Here is a 16865-nt window from a genome sequence, read left to right on the forward strand (position 1 = left end):
TGGTTACTTCGGTCTACCATGCGTCTTTAATTTTTTTAAATTTCTATTCGATCAAAAGTTTATGTTGTTAACTTCAGGTGGACTGCCATATAGCGACATCGAAAATCTGCTACGCGGTGTTGGGTCGGTCAGATTACCAGCTTGGTCACACCAAGGTCTTTCTCAAGGACGCTCACGATTTATTCCTCGAGCAAGAACGCGATCGCGTATTGACACGCAAGATCCTGATATTGCAACGTAACATCCGCGGTTGGGTTTACAGGAGAAGGTTCCTCAGGATGAGAGCGGCGGCGATGATTGTGCAAAAATATTGGCGGGGCTATGCGCAACGTCAGCGATACAAACGCATGCGAATCGGTTACATGCGGTTGCAAGCGCTCATCAGATCGCGCGTGTTGTCGCACAGATTTAGACATCTGCGCGGCCATATCGTCGCGCTTCAGGCACGAGCCCGAGGCCACCTGGTACGTAAGATGTACCGGAAGAAGTTATGGGCCATAGTGAAGATACAAGCGCACGTGAGAAGGTTGATCGCGCAGAGACGGTATAAGAAGATCAAATATGAATATCGTTTGCACGTAGAGGCGCTACGATTGCGGAAGAAAGAAGAGCGCGAACTGAAGGATCAAGGCAACAAACGAGCCAAGGAGATCGCGGAACAAAACTACAGGGTATATAAATATTATGACAAATATTAATATTAATGAATTTTACATTCGTTACTTTAACCGCTGAAGGAAACGAAAGTTTACGATAAGCCAATAAGTATCGAATGTTGAAAAGACTCTCTGATATTAAAATCGCGACATGATGTTAAGGAGGACTTTCCTTTCTCTTTTTCTCAGTAATGATTGTCTATCATCATCACTTGCAGTGATTGTGACTGGCCTGCTCGCTGTATAATAAATAAAAAAATATAATATAATGAGAATTTAGCCAAATCATATTTATGCGAAAACACTAATTGTCCGTCAAGAACTATCGACTGAGTCCTTCCTTTTAACAAGTCACGATCGCAATTCCTGTAACGCAATACGTTGTAAAGTCTGCAATGTGACATGCATAAATTTCAGGAGCGCATGCAAGAACTGGAAAGGAAGGAGATCGAGATGGAACTAGAAGATAGGCGACGAATGGAAATAAAAAAAAATTTGATCAATGACGCGGCCAAAAAACAAGATGAGCCGGTCGATGATAGCAAATTGGTCGAAGCTATGTTTGATTTCTTACCAGATTCTAGTAGCGAGGCTCCAACGCCGGCGAGAGAAACGTCTGTGTTTAACGTAAGTCGTAATAATTTGATCCTATTGATGAATTCGTTGATATCTGATTACAAAACGAATCTATCGTGAAGATATTATAGATTAGAACTAGAATAATAAAATAATTTAATACTTAATAAATTAATATTAGAAAAATCTCGCTGTTTCTTTCCTCACACGAAGAAAACATTAATCTCTTCTTCTTCGATATAGGATCTTCCCGCACCAAAAGCCGATCAACATCAGGAAATAATTAGCCCAATTCAGATGGCATCGGAGGATGAGGAGGATCTGTCTGAATTTAAATTTCAGAAATTCGCAGCCACATATTTCCAGGGCAACATCACGCACCAATACTCTAGAAAACCACTTAAACATCCACTGTTGCCGTTACACACGCAAGGCGATCAATTGGCCGCACAAGCTCTATGGATAACTATACTTCGATTTACGGGTGATTTACCCGAGCCGCGATTCCATACAATGGATAGGGACACGACTTCGGTAATGTCGAAAGTGACGGCGACACTCGGACGGAATTTTATAAGGAGTAAAGAATTTCAGGAGGCTCAGATGATGGGCATGGATCCTGTACGTGGAAGTCTTTTTTCGTAATTAATGTTATAAATTTACACACACATTAAAATTTTAAATTTTAAATAATTATGCGCGAAAGATGACTACAGCAAGATTCATATTCCCTTCCAGGAAACATTTCTCAAGCAGAAGCCGCGTTCAATCAGGCACAAGTTGGTATCGTTAACTCTGAAGCGAAAGAATAAGTTGGGCGAAGATGTACGTAGAAGGTTGCAAGAGGACGAATATACCGCCGACAGTTATCAATCCTGGTTAGAGGCTAGGCCTACGTCAAACCTCGAGAAGCTGCACTTCATCATCGGCCATGGTATACTGCGCGCCGAATTGCGAGATGAGATCTATTGCCAAATTTGCAAACAACTGACAAACAATCCATCGAAATCGTCGCACGCCCGCGGTTGGATCCTGTTATCCCTCTGCGTCGGCTGTTTCGCACCCTCTGAGAAGTTTGTCAACTACCTGCGAGCCTTCATTAGGGAGGGACCACCCGGTTACGCGCCTTACTGCGAGGACAGACTCAAGAGAACCTTCAACAACGGGACTCGTAATCAACCTCCGAGTTGGCTCGAACTTCAGGCCACGAAATCAAAAAAGCCAATCATGTTGCCAATCACCTTTATGGACGGCAACACAAAGACCTTGCTAGCTGATTCGGCCACTACCGCTAGAGAACTGTGTAACCAATTATCGGATAAGATCTCGCTAAGAGACCAATTTGGCTTTTCTCTATACATCGCCCTATTCGATAAAGTCTCGTCCTTGGGTAGTGGCGGCGATCACGTGATGGACGCAATCTCGCAATGCGAACAGTACGCCAAGGAACAGGGTGCACAGGAACGAAATGCGCCGTGGAGATTGTTTTTCAGAAAAGAAATTTTCGCGCCCTGGCACGAACCGACCGAAGATCAAGTGGCTACGAATTTAATCTATCAGCAAGTAGTACGCGGTGTCAAATTCGGCGAATATCGTTGCGATAAGGAGGAGGACTTGGCGATGATCGCGGCACAGCAATATTATATAGAGTATCATACCGATATGAACGTCGACAGACTATATACCCTTCTGCCGAATTACATACCGGACTATTGTTTGACGGGGATCGACAAAGCGATTGATAGATGGGGACACCTTGTCTTGCAGGCATACAAAAAAGTGAGTCTTATTTTTACAAGATAAAACAAGCATGATTTGCGTTTAAGGATTACGAGGTAAGTTTGGACCAAAGCGTGGAATGATAGATATCTTAAGGAGCGAGATAAGAGCAGCAGTGTCGAAATATTTTTTTTTCTTTTATCTCCAGAAAGAAATTTCAACTTAAAACTGAATTTCAAGTTGTTTAAAAGGCATGCGCAGGTGCGTGTACGCACATACACATCTCTAAATCCTCACTCTTATTCTTAATTTTAACTTGATTTCAGAGTTACTATTTGAAAGAGAAAGTACCGGCGCTACGTGTTAAAGAGGATATAGTCGGATATGCAAAGTTCAAATGGCCCCTGCTGTTTTCTCGTTTTTACGAAGCTTACAGAAATTCCGGCCCGAACTTACCGAAGAATGATGTTATCATAGCCGTCAATTGGACCGGGGTGTACGTTGTCGATGATCAGGAGCAAGTGCTCCTAGAGTTATCCTTCCCCGAGATTACCACCGTATCTAGTCAAAAGTATGTACTTTGTTTCGTGGATCACAAATGTATGTTATCATTAATTATTTAAATTTAAGGAAAGTGACATTTTATATATAACTACAATATAATGGAAGAGCAATAACGCAGTTTTTCTCTTTTTCTGAGAGTAAAGCAACACTTAAACGTTTTGATGAAAAAAGCAAATACGCATAGTGTCGATAGATTTATTTTTAATAAATATGTGATTGTTTAATCTAATACGTAACATCACACAATCAGTAAGGAAATAAAATTCCTAAGCCATGAAAGCTGAATTCTTGGTATTCAAATAATTCGGTGTGAATTTATATACTATATTACGTATCAAATGACTGAGACATCTTGAAATGCTATATCAAATTATACAGAATCATGCAATTTGGCAGAAATTTGATACGCAGTAGTATATATAAATTCACACCGAATTATTTAAGTATCAAGAATCTAGCTTCGAACATTATCTACTTTCCATAGATTACAGTATTATATTCACATGAACGAGATTCTAATGAGATTCTTATTTTTTAATACGTAATATAAAAAATTCGAGTTTTGTAATGTTAAACTAATATCCGAATATTACATTCTAAACTTTGCGTTATTTTTCGCAGAACAAATAAAATGTTTACACAAACATTCAGTTTATCGACGGTACGGGGAGAAGAATTCACATTCCAAAGCCCGAACGCGGAAGACATTCGTGATCTGGTAGTATACTTTTTGGAAGGACTGAAGAAACGCAGCAAGTTCGTTATAACCTTGCAAGATTACAAAGCACCGGGCGAGGGCTCGTCATTCTTGAATTTTCAGAAAGGTGATCTCATCATCCTCGAAGATGAAAGCACCGGCGAGACTGTACTTAACTCGGGATGGTACGTCGGGACCTGTGAAAGGACTGGTGAGAAGGGCGATTTCCCGGCTGAGACAGTTTACGTTTTACCTTCCTTAACGAAACCTCCAAATGATATATTGGTACGTCAGTTCAACGTATGGATTAGTTTTATTGATGAGAAATGTTGACATCTTCTTTCTAAACAACTCATCGATAATAATAATTTTTAGGCTTTATTCAGTATGGAAGGTACAGAGAATAGTCGCAGACTCTATCCGCAGCAAATGAATGGTGTGGACTCTCGTGATAAACCTCATACTCTTCTAGAATACGCAATCGATCATTTCCGGTAAGAGAGCTACAGCATGTGCGTAGCATTTGATATTCTAAAGTAAAAAAATGTGATGATATTTTGATTAAACTTGTCTTAGAACACCACCAAAGAGAACAATGTCCAAAACATTGACTTTAACGTCCGCGCGACGTGGACACACGGACGAATTGTGGCACCACTCTAGAGATCCTATAAAGCAACCTCTTTTGAAGAAACTCGTATCGAAGGAAGAATTAGCTGAAGAAGCATGTTTTGCCTTCAATGCCATTCTCAAGTATATGGGTGATCTGCCAACGAAACGACCGCGCATTGGAAACGAGTACACCGATCTGATCTTTGACGGGCCATTGAAAAATGAGATTTTACGAGATGAGATTTATTGTCAGATTATGAAGCAGCTTACTGATAACCGCAACAGATTGAGCGAAGAGCGAGGATGGGAGCTAATGTGGCTCGGTACTGGACTATTTACTTGTAGTCAGAGCCTCTTAAAGGTATAATGTATAACAGAACTTTACATATCTCCCTTTCTCTCTCTCCCTCTCTACCTGTTTGCCACTAATATTTTGTAGAATATTTTCGATGCTGTGCTTCTTCAAGGAAAATTCACAAGCATACATGGGTATAATACTATTTTACATTGCAGGAATTAACTCTGTTTCTACGTACGAGACGTCATCCCATATCTCAAGACTCTTTACAAAGGCTGCAGAAAACCTTGCGTAATGGTCAACGAAAATATCCGCCACATCAAGTGGAAGTGGAAGCAATTCAGCACAAAACTACGCAGATATTTCACAAAGTCTATTTCCCAGACGACACGGACGAGGTGCATATCTTATTTTTCATTTCTTCTATAATATATAGATAGTCCTATAAATAGAATAACGTTTTTCTTTTTTGATTGTAACTTTTGTAATTTCGGATTACAGGCATTCGAGGTCGACTCGTCTACCAGAGCGAAAGACTTTTGCCAGAATATCGCGCAAAGACTCAATCTGCGATCTGCCGAGGGCTTTAGTTTATTCGTCAAGATTGCCGATAAAGTTATTTCCGTCCCGGAAGGCGACTTTTTCTTCGATTTCGTACGACATTTGACTGATTGGATCAGAAAAGCTAGACCATCGCGAGACGGTACGCATCTTTGCAATTTTTAATATCTTCGTTTCCTTGTTGCGACTGTATCGAGTTGTCGAGTCAATAAGTTTTTAGAGAGCAAGTCAATAAGTTTTTAGAAAAACACATTTTTTTTATCGATTCATTTTTATTTCTCAATATAATCTCCTTTCAGCTCGATACACTTGATCCAACGATTCTTTAACTTTTTCAAGCCGAATAATATGATTTGTCTAACCTTTCAAAATAAGCCTCCGTTTCGGCGATGAGCTGCTCTCTGGTGGTGAATCTCTTTCCTCTGAACCATTTCTTTAGATTTGGAAACAGGAAATAGTCGCAGGGGGCTAAATCTGGCGAATATGCTGGATGGGGAAGCAATTCGTAGCGGAATTCGTTGAATTTGGCCATCGATGCCGGGCACGTGTGAACCCGTGCATTGTCTTGATGGAAGAGCACTTTCTTCTTCGCCAAATGGGGATGTTTTTTCTTTAAAATGTTGTTGAAACGGTCCAATAGAGCTGCGTAGTAATCGCCATTGATCGTTTGCTTCGACGGAAGGTAATCGATATGAATTATACCGCATGCATCCCAAAAAACTGTGGCCATCACCTTTTCGACTTCACGGTCTTCGCCTTCTTCGGAACTGGTTCACTCGGTGAAGTCCATTGTTTTGACTGTTCCTTCGTCTCGGATGTGAAATAATGGATCCATGTTTCGTCCACAATGAATCGACGCAGAAATTCATACGTTGAAACATTTCCAAACATTGTTTTGAAACACGGTCGCGTTTATGGTCCACAGTGTGCAAACACGGCACCTATCTTGCCGATAGCTTTTTCATACCCAATTGTTCGTGCAAAATTGAAATCACTGTGATATGCCTGTGGTCTCAACAAGCTCGCACTTTCACTCGTCGATCAGTCAAAACAATATCGTGGACTTAATATGATTTCTGGCGTAGCAGTCTCAATTGGACGTCTCGAACGAGGTGTATCACATGTGGATGTATGATCATGTTTAAATTCATTCATCCAATTGTATACAGTCGCAAACGTTGGTACAAATGTACTATGAACATTATATAACTCGGCTTTGATTTCTTTCGGTGTTAAACCTTTCATATGTAGATAGTTTGATCACTGCACGAAACTCGTTTTTTTTTCATTTTGCAAAAAATACAAAGATTGTTCGCTTTAATCGTCTACAGAAATGAAACCATATAAATTCCGCTCAAAATTTGATAGTAATCAGCTGAAAGATGCTACTTGTCAAAAAGTAATGTGACACTGCGAGTATACGCTCTGACAGATTTTTTAAGAACTTATTGACTTGCCCTCGCATATAACTATATTGAAAACAGCAAATCATATAAACCTTTCTTTTTGATCTCTCTCTCTCTCTCTCTCTCTCTCTCTCTATCTATCTATCTATCTATCTATCTATCTATCTATCTATTTCTATCTCTCTATATTAGAAAATATAATATATCAAAAAGTTTATTTTCATTCATGGATTAATAATTATGCACATGCAGATTACATTATCTATGTGCATTTGTTAAAGTTGAAGAATAAAACTAAACATTTCGATATTTTTATGTCATCTGTATTGCACAGTGGCATAAAAGAATTAATTTTTATAATACAATATCAGGACAATATCAGGTAACATCGTTCTCTTGACCGAGAAGTTATTACTTACTCACGAAAAAAAATCCATCACAATCAAATTAAATCGGAATTCAGTTGAAATAATTTCAACATCAAATCTTAAGAAATCAAATTCAAATCACATAGTTAAGCATGAAATCATACAAAAATTCGTTCCAAATCATTTCAAATTTATAAAAAATCGAAATTACTCGATAGCTCGTCCCTCCTCTCCGCTCTTGACACGTCACAATTCAAACGTAGTAATAGATACAATTTGAAGCGAGGAAATAGGAGCTTTAATTGTTAAAATTTCTATTCATATATGATATTCATATATGTTTGGACGCATATTTTTACATTAAACATTTTTATATTAGCATTATGTATATTATCTAGGAGTGTCACCACAGTTTACATATCAAGTCTTCTTCATGAAGAAGCTTTGGACAAATACAGTTCCTGGTAAAGATAGAAATGCCGATTTGATTTTCCATTTTCATCAAGAACTTCCCAAATTATTGAGAGGTAAGTAATGGTCATGAAATTATTAATTCTGGCAATACACGCGTTGTACATAATAATAAATGGTGCATCGTATTATATCATTGCCCCTATTGAAATATAGGCTATCACAAATGTACAAAAGAAGAAGCATCAAGATTAGCGGCCTTGGTATATAGAGTACGATTCGGCGAGAGCAAACAAGAATTACAAGCGATTCCGTAAGTATTTCTCGATACATTATTTACAGTTTTGCAAAGGACAGACATTAATAAATAACAAGAGAACTCTCTTTCGATTTCAGACAAATGCTAAGAGAACTGATACCAGGTGATTTAATCAAGATACAGAGTGCTAACGATTGGAAGAGATCGATAATCGCTGCCTATAATCAAGATGCTGGTAAGTAAAAAGCGCAAACGATGAAGGTTCGCATGCATGAAAAAAACAAAAATTGAGACACTGTAATCGAAATCCCAGGTATGAGTCCAGAAGATGCGAAAATTACATTTCTGAAAATCGTATATCGATGGCCGACGTTCGGCTCTGCGTTCTTCGAAGTGAAACAGAGCACGGAACCAAATTATCCCGAATTGTTATTAATCGCCATCAACAAACACGGCGTGAGCCTCATACATCCTCAATCAAAGGTAATCAAGATGCGTTATTTTCTTTCACTAAGAAATGTAGAGTTACAAATAAATATTATAAATGTACATATAGAGAGTTATAAATATTATTAATTTTTTAATTTCAACGTATATTTTACGCATGATGGAAGCTATCAATAATCTAACAATAATCTACAATTTATTTATATGTACAGGACATACTCATCACTCATCCCTTTACAAGAATCTCCAATTGGTCGTCTGGCAATACCTACTTCCATATGACGATAGGGAACCTTGTGCGCGGCTCGAAACTTTTATGCGAAACTTCATTGGGTTACAAGATGGACGATCTCTTGACGTCTTACATTTCATTAATGCTCACGAACATGAACAAGCAACGCACGATACGAATCAAATAACAACAAAAATAACGTATGTACAATTGAAATATACATTCCATAGCGCGACTGAATGCGCAAATATATCTTACAAGGTGCTGAAAAAAAATGCGTTAAAATTGCACACGAATTTCCTAATTTCATTGTTCTCGAGCATACAATTGCGTATTAATTTAAATATATTATTGACGAATTCTGTTGACAGTATCGTTTCATCATTCGATGGATTTATTTCTATCTGATTGATGAAACGTAACTTAAATTCCCATTTTATGTACTTAATGCATTTGTCTATCATATTGTTCATTTATTTTATATTGTACACGATGTGAAATTTTTGTGGAGATAACTTTAGAATTATATTCATACTAGAATTTATACATATATACATATATATATATATATATATATATATATATATGTATAAAATAAAATATAGATATAGATAGTATTGATATTATTTCCATATCTACCTGTTAATTTATAATTCATAATAATCTATACAAGAGAAATAACAATTTATATATGTACACAAGTTGTAGCTGATAGATTTGTACATGATTTACTTATGATTAGGAATTTTTCATCGCTTTGTATAAAATATAATTATTCCCTTTATTGTATCGTAAATATCATTGATAGATTCTGTAACTGAAAATTCGTATTTTATTATCTCTCCAAGCAATTATCGACGCACTCTACGTATGTGCGTGACACGGGCATAATAGCGGCTATGCTTAATTCGTATTTAAGGAAAAGAAAACGCGCATTCGCAATAGTTTTGCGAATCTACTGCCGATCATTCCAATGGCGAATGCTTGAAATATATTATCCGTCCAGTGAATTTATTATTTTAAGTACATATGGCATAAGTCAAATTTTGAGAAACTACGAATTCTCGCAAAGATACGGTGGAAAATAACGCGATGTATCCGTAGAACAAAAAGTTTCTCCAAATTTGCCTTGCTCTATAGTCTACAGAATATAATTTCGAAATGAACGCCTCGCGCAAGAGTATAATTACTATTAATTCGTTTTTATAATTGTGAATAAAGACGACCATACTTTCCACGCGCAAAGTACAAGCGTTAATCGTGGGTAAATTCCCATGGAATGTATATATACCAGCGTTCCCCCTTTCCAACACAGATCTCTTCGGGAAGACATTCCCAAGGCGATACTATCTCACTTCCTCTCGAAGATGACGGTGTTTCGATTATCTTCCGTGAAAAAAAAAAAGAAGGTAAAGGACCGAGTATGTATACATACATACATTGCACACATTAATGATTGAAAGCATCGCGTTTTGCTTGGGAAGGAATTTTTTTTAATCACGTGCATATCTATTTACTAAAATTTTTCTATTACTAATATTTGTTAAATGGAAAGTATTAAATTTCAAACACAACTGGAATTAATTTCTAAATTCAAAGGAGTCTGTGAATAAAAAAGATTCACGCGACTATCGATAATATGTATGTGCATCTGTATACGCAAAGATATTCGCAAAGAAGTCCCAACATTAGGTTTGGAATCGGGGATTAAATCAGGAACTTAATAAACATCATGTAATATAAACTTTCTGTTTATTCTAAATGTGTAGGAGCATAAAACTTTATATGCGTCTTCATTGTACTTATCGATATAACTACAATAAAGCACATAAATGTAATCTTTAAAACATTTTTTTTCCACGAAAAATCCTTAAAAAAACGCTCCAAATTATGATACAGAAGATGCTCGATCTATTTAAAAAAAAAACCTCAAGTATTATGAATACAAGTCACTTCAGATATAAGCGTTCGGGGAGCTGTCATCATTATTGTCATTCTAGCTTTATCATTTTCATTAGACGTGAAACAAGTATGATAATGCAATAGTTCTGATAGCATTCCGAACGTACCATTCGTGTACAACGTAATTTGAAGATCCGCCATTCAATATTCACATTTTTTTTATGAAGAAAAATACGTAAAAATATGTGCAATGCCATATAATCTAATGCTAGAGGAATTTGTTTTGTTTTGTCTACATATTATTTTATTTACGAAAGTTGGATAATCAAAAATTAATTTTACGCGAGCATCTCTAAAACATTTAACGCAATTGTTACACCGGGATTCACATAATTGTAATCACAATAAGTGCTGTACGTACATTGAGATACTATATACATACAATAACGCGCGCACACACACACACACACACACACACACACACACACAGACATACATCATCTACTATCAATCTCTGATCGTTTTCACAATCAGCGCCGATTCACGCACGTTTTCATTCAATGAAAGTATATGCATTTATCATGCATCTCCTAATAAATAATGAAGAAACTATGGACATCGCGCGCGTAGTAATGAATTTACAAATGTACCAAATGTCGAGGCCGTCGTGCGCGGGTTCAAAAATACATCACGTACCTTGTCCCTATCTAACTTTGTACAGGATAGACCATTCACGCGAAGCAACGCTCGGATTTCGGTGCGAGTTCTCGACGAATTCTTGTAAATCTGTTTTTCTTTCGTTTTCTTTTTTTACGAAATGATATTCTGTCGATAAGATAAAACGAATAAAACTGCTGTGTATTAAAAAAAATTAGAATTTACGGCAAACAGTTGTAACTTCGAGATTCGTTATACCGAGTTCCAAGCGCCGCAGCAGCAACAGCAGCAGCAGCAGCTTCTTTCGTAACAAATACAGTGTTAAAAGCACAACCATCGTTCGGTGACCGATATGCGGATGTATAGACCAAGACTGTGTTGCCTTTATTACTCGTTATTAACGTTACTAATCGTTTTGTATCTTTCTTAAAGTGCTAGATGAGACGAGGAGAAAATTACAAGGGAAATGTTTCCCTTGGAGACATCATAGAAACGATTAAAACTTTTTTATCATGTAAATGAAGTATTACAATTTCGTTTGCTTTTCCCAAAAATTCCATCATCCGTCATTGTATACTCAATCGCGACTCAGTCTATACACACTATAGCGTAAGCCGTTAAACCAATAGGATTGCTATGATAAATTATTATCTCTGTAAATCTGTATCTCAACAAGTTGCAAGTCTAGTTCCACGATCGTCGTCGCATCACCACGTCGGATGCACTGAGCGATACGCTACGTTTTCGTATTGTCCAAGTTGGCACCGCATCGCGCCGCATCACCATTGATTTCGAGAAATAAATCTTTCGTCAGATACGAGCGATCATCATCGTTCTCACTCGTGTCGTCATCGTCGTCGTCGTCGTCGTCGTCATCGTCGTCGTCGTCATCGTCGTCGTCGTCGTCGTCGTCGTCGCCGTCGTGAGACACGGCAGTGGACGTTATACCGTCCGTATCATTATTAGTATATCGTAAACTTTGGTTCGCGTTAAGACGATTGTCTAGGAGACATCAGAGACCCGATTGCGGTGGTGGTCCATGAGTGTTCCAGGGCACGTCGGCGGGCATCGCGGCAGGTGGTATACTGGCTTGATTGTGCATGGCACGTGGCGCCCGCATAATCTCGTCGGCGGGCGGACAGTGCGGACGCGGTCCTGGCTCGGGCGTATACGTAAAAGTTAGACCAGTCGCGTAAATGATGCCATCGTTGCGTACGAGAGAGACCGGCACTTGCGTCGGCTGACGTACCCAGAGCCACTCGCCACGGAAGAGCGAGATGTCCGGCACGACGCAGAGCATGCTCTCTTGGCACCTGTACATAGTCTCGGCCTCCACGTCGCCAAACCAGACTTGCAGGTTTGGCGTGAAATTGTCGCCCGTCAGCTCGAGCATCGCGACGTCGCCGCCGCCGTTGAGATGCAGGCTGTGGACCAGGGGTACTGGCGTCACCGGTGACCGTACCGGGCCCATACCCTCGAAGAATTGGTATTCTGCCTTGTCGGTGCTGATGATGGTCCAGCAGGCGCCGTCGTTGATCATCTCCTTGTTCGCTTCCTTTGGACAAGGCGTAGCCTGAAATTGTATTATACGTTCCTGCGACAGGCACAGGTACATATGATCCGTGTCCTTCATGTAAAAGGCACACTTGTGCAACTGCGATACGGGATCGTCCGCCTCCAGACTGGCCATTTGCTTGTCTACCTTGCGAATCACCAGTCGCGGCAGAGCCATTCCTGTGACGGAGCATACCAATTTGACGGTGCTACCGTAGTGGACGTAACCGTCGCGCACTTGAAACTCCTCCGACTCGCTCTCGTTATCGTCCAAGAGGTGGATGGTAAACGCACCCCATTGCGTCGAGCTCGCGTGAAAATTGCCGTTCTCCACGTGAAGGTAGCGCGTACTAACCGTCTGCGATCGCAGCCGATTGAAGAGCGCCACTTTCGTGCCACTGGCGATGCACAGGTCTGCGTTCTTCAAAGACTGTTTCTTCTTCGACGGCTTCGAGATGACCTTGATACGCTTGCTGTGAAACACGCCGATGTCGTGGCCACTGCCGTAAAACATTTTGACAGAGAGCATAAAGTGCTTGCGCTTGTCCGAATCAGAGATGTAAAGGGTCTTTGCCGCGCAGTACTGTTTACCGTTGTTCAAATCCAGCTGCTGCATGTCCTGATCCGAATTACCAATGCCGATGAAAGCGCACAGCTGAGCGCTCTGCTCGCTCTCGCCTTCGCGCAACATTTGTTCCTGACGCATCCTCCAACCATCACCGAACAGATAGATACAGGGTGGCGGGCAGAAGAAACGTTTCTCATTGCCGTATGACTTTTGCGCGACCTTGGCATGTAGGATTACAATCACCATGTCGCTACGGTCGCGTAGATAACGTTCCATCGCCTCCCGGGTAAGTCGCTGGTCCTGGTGATCGGCCCTGTAGATGCCGGAGCCGAATCGAGGATAAACGGACATGACCGAGGTCGGCGAGGGCGGGGATTGCATACCGTGTGCCATCGTTGGCAGTCCAAATTGGTGTGGCATATTTAAAAGTCCGGATTCGACTCTCGTGCGAAATGAAATAACAAAATTGCCTTCGTTGACCGATCGATTTATATCATCCTCATCTTTCAAGCGTGCCTTCCCAAGCGATCTTTTTCACCTACGGCGAATTAAATTATCTGAGTGATATAAAAATATATAACGATATATGTATAAGCAAAATTATAATTATAATACAACATTATATATATTATATATGTATGTACATAAAAAAATCAGTTGCCAATGCAATTGGTTGTGCAATTGGAGTTTACCATGATCTCGTGCAGGAACAAGTGAAATAATAACGCGTAGCGTGCTATGTAGATAAAGAGAATTGGAGATAATAAAAATTAGTAATTGATAGATAAGCGAAATTAGTCGAAATCGTGTAAGAAATGTAACTCGGTGAAAATCGAAGCGATCGCAGTGACTGAATAAAGAGAGCGGTAGTGCTTTAAATTAAAAATAGTGTCGACAGAATAGCACACTTGATTAATCATGTCTCTTTACATATGTATGTGGTGTGTGTGTGTGTGTGTGTGTGTGTGTGTGTGTGTCTGTGTGTGTGTGTCTGTGTGTGTGTGTCTGTGTGTATAAAACAATAAGTGCGGCGTGCGCGGGTGCGCAAGATTATAAAGATGTGTAAAAATTATGTGTATACAAGTAGACGATATCGTGACTTTAAATGCGTGCTTTAATGTATTCGTACAGTAGCGTCACCATTAGTTATTCGCGCGATTAAGCATATACCAAACTGCATACAAATGTCCGCTATTCGAAGCTTTAGCGTGAGAAAGATTTTTGCTTTTTACTGGGGACAAGACGTAATTAACTCGAGATATCTTTCTTCAAACGAGCTATCAAGAATTGCTGGTCTTGGCACAGGAAAGAGGAAACAACGTATACAGACGTACATGCACGCACGTCGTGAGAACCAAGCCGGACTCATTTTTCCTGCATGAATTAAAAGCGCTTCTATTCATTGTGACTATACAGGTAGAGTTTATGTTTGTACACTGGGAAAAAAAAAACGTACACATCACAATTAATAGCATAATTTTTACCTCGTTATACAAAAGTTACATTAATTACACGAAATCAACTGACGCTACGAAACAAATTTTACAATTTTATTAATCACCTATCTTATGGATTATTATACTACTTCTTTTTTAAGCCCCTTCTTTTCTGTCTTCTTTAGCAATTAACTTTTCATAAAAATGCTCTCTGTATACATACATTCATGCTTCTTACAAGTTTCTTATTTGAATCATCATGTTTATATATACTGCTCTTTGAGAAATACTTGTGTGTCTGTTTCCATCAACGTAGATTAACTTTAATCTCGATTCAATTGACTCTTCAATCCTTTCTAATTCGTATAGAAGAATTCTACGAATTGGAATAGTTAGAATAAAGAGTGAGTTGAATCAAAATTAATTAAAATAATTAATAGTTTAATTTACATTAAACTATTACAATCGTTTATGTCTCCTTCTAGATGAATTCAGTCATATGGACTTGCTTGACATCAGATTATACTCCACAGTAACGCAACTCTAATCTACAGGAGCTAATAATCATTTTTGGCTTTGACCAATGGAAATAATTTCTCATTGAGAATATGGATCAGAATGTAATAGTACGACACAGTGATATTGTTGGTTCATATGATATCGTGTACATATATATAGTTTCTCACCAAATTATATAATAACTGTTCTAATCCGCTCTGGTTGCTATATCCACTTATCAATATCCTGCTAATGTCATGATCTGTAGTGTGCACAATATACAATATTGAACAAGGACAGAATAGAGTAGGACATAATAAAGTAGCAAAAGTTGATAAATTAGCATTGCAAATTGGACGCGAGCTATGATCATGCCAGAGTGCGAAAGAGAAAAGTATCTGTCGAGTACCATAATAAAGGTAATCGTAATGAAAATCATAGAATTTACCTATTGATTTTACGTAATTCAAGAAGAGAGTCTACAATCGTGTCTGATCAAACACTAAAAGAATAGAAATGCAAATGTATTATTCAGCAAGAAAAATTGAATCCATCGTTACATTGCACGATATAAATAGTAGAGTATAATAAAATGTACTTTGACTCACCTCATGTAATCCCTCACGTTATGACGTGCATTTATATATATATATATATATAAATGCACACGAAATGCAACGAAAAATGTGACACCGTGTTCTATTTTGTACTCATGCAGGCTGCGTGCAAAGTGGAAGAATCTAGATTATGAAAATGGAGCAAAGATGAAAAAAAGTGTAAAGCAAAAAGCACTTTTTAGGAAAGGGAAAATAAGAAGTGGCGTCTCTTGGACATTCCGAACATTCCAGTCGCCAGAAAAGACACAAGGCAACGTAACCGTTTCCTCGGCTCGATGATGTCAGGATTGTCAGGATTGTCAGGATCCTCAGGATTGTCAGGATCCTCAGGATTGTCAGGATTGCAGGATCGTCAGGAGACGTAGTGGCTGCAGGGTTATGAAAGCAAGATTGATGGCCAAGATCGAGAGAACGCGATCGAGCTGTGACATGTGCGAGGAAGCCAGGCATTTTGTTTATTTACCTTTCGACGCAAGCGAGGTTACGGTTACGATTTTGGCCCGGCTCGACTCACCTCTTCATTCTTGGCGGGGCGTCGAGAACAGCCGCGTAGCCGCGTGCATCCTCGGCGTGCAATCGATCATCCGGAGCGACTCGGGCTGCCAAGTCCCGGTGATTTGCGGCGATTGGTGATTGTTCACCACGGCGCGGCCGCGGCGAATCCTTCCTTCCTTCCTTTCTTCCGCGTTCTCTCCCTCCCACCCTCCCTCCCTCTCCCCCTCCCGCCCTAATCCATTCAAAAAACACCTGTTCACTTTCCGAATTTTCCGAACAGTCCTACCAACCGCGGTTGAACGCAACACGACGGCAGCGTCTGTGGCGCGATG

The 16865-nt window shown here is 39.4% G+C and overlaps 2 protein-coding genes across 5 annotated transcripts in view; one reads left to right on the top strand and one right to left on the bottom strand.

Moving 5' to 3' along the window:
* Positions 1-10644, top strand: part of ck (unconventional myosin-VIIa ck) — a 26215-nt gene extending 15571 nt beyond the window's left edge. For both annotated transcript variants that reach the window (XM_011069894.2, XM_011069893.2), the window contains exons 13-27: positions 78-671; positions 1074-1283; positions 1476-1853; positions 1971-3011; positions 3278-3522; positions 4137-4497; positions 4588-4706; positions 4789-5185; positions 5338-5520; positions 5624-5825; positions 7856-7984; positions 8085-8181; positions 8265-8362; positions 8441-8610; positions 8787-10644. In XM_011069894.2, coding sequence (XP_011068196.1) covers positions 78-671; positions 1074-1283; positions 1476-1853; positions 1971-3011; positions 3278-3522; positions 4137-4497; positions 4588-4706; positions 4789-5185; positions 5338-5520; positions 5624-5825; positions 7856-7984; positions 8085-8181; positions 8265-8362; positions 8441-8610; positions 8787-8993 — 4431 coding nt within the window. In that variant the 3' untranslated portion in view covers positions 8994-10644. The remainder of the gene's footprint in view (positions 1-77; positions 672-1073; positions 1284-1475; positions 1854-1970; positions 3012-3277; positions 3523-4136; positions 4498-4587; positions 4707-4788; positions 5186-5337; positions 5521-5623; positions 5826-7855; positions 7985-8084; positions 8182-8264; positions 8363-8440; positions 8611-8786) is intronic.
* On the bottom strand, positions 10542-16763 carry Su(H) (recombining binding protein suppressor of hairless). Of its 3 annotated transcripts, XM_011069899.2 has the most exons (3): positions 16553-16763; positions 15870-15923; positions 10542-14025 (listed from the first exon to the last, which is right to left on the bottom strand). In XM_011069899.2, exon 3 carries the CDS (start codon positions 13905-13907, stop codon positions 12378-12380), a length of 1530 nt encoding a protein of 509 aa, XP_011068201.2. In that variant the 5' UTR covers positions 13908-14025; positions 15870-15923; positions 16553-16763; the 3' UTR covers positions 10542-12377. The 3 variants fall into 3 exon arrangements, with proteins under 3 accessions (XP_011068201.2, XP_011068198.2, XP_011068199.2); XM_011069896.2 differs by lacking the exon at positions 15870-15923; XM_011069897.2 differs by lacking the exon at positions 15870-15923 and having other exon boundaries at positions 16502-16763.
* Positions 16764-16865: the final 102 nt, after the last annotated feature.

Source organism: Acromyrmex echinatior, chromosome 11, assembly GCF_024713525.1.
Source record: "Acromyrmex echinatior isolate Ae372 chromosome 11, ASM2471352v2, whole genome shotgun sequence".
In the NCBI taxonomy this organism is placed as follows: domain Eukaryota; kingdom Metazoa; phylum Arthropoda; class Insecta; order Hymenoptera; family Formicidae; genus Acromyrmex; species Acromyrmex echinatior.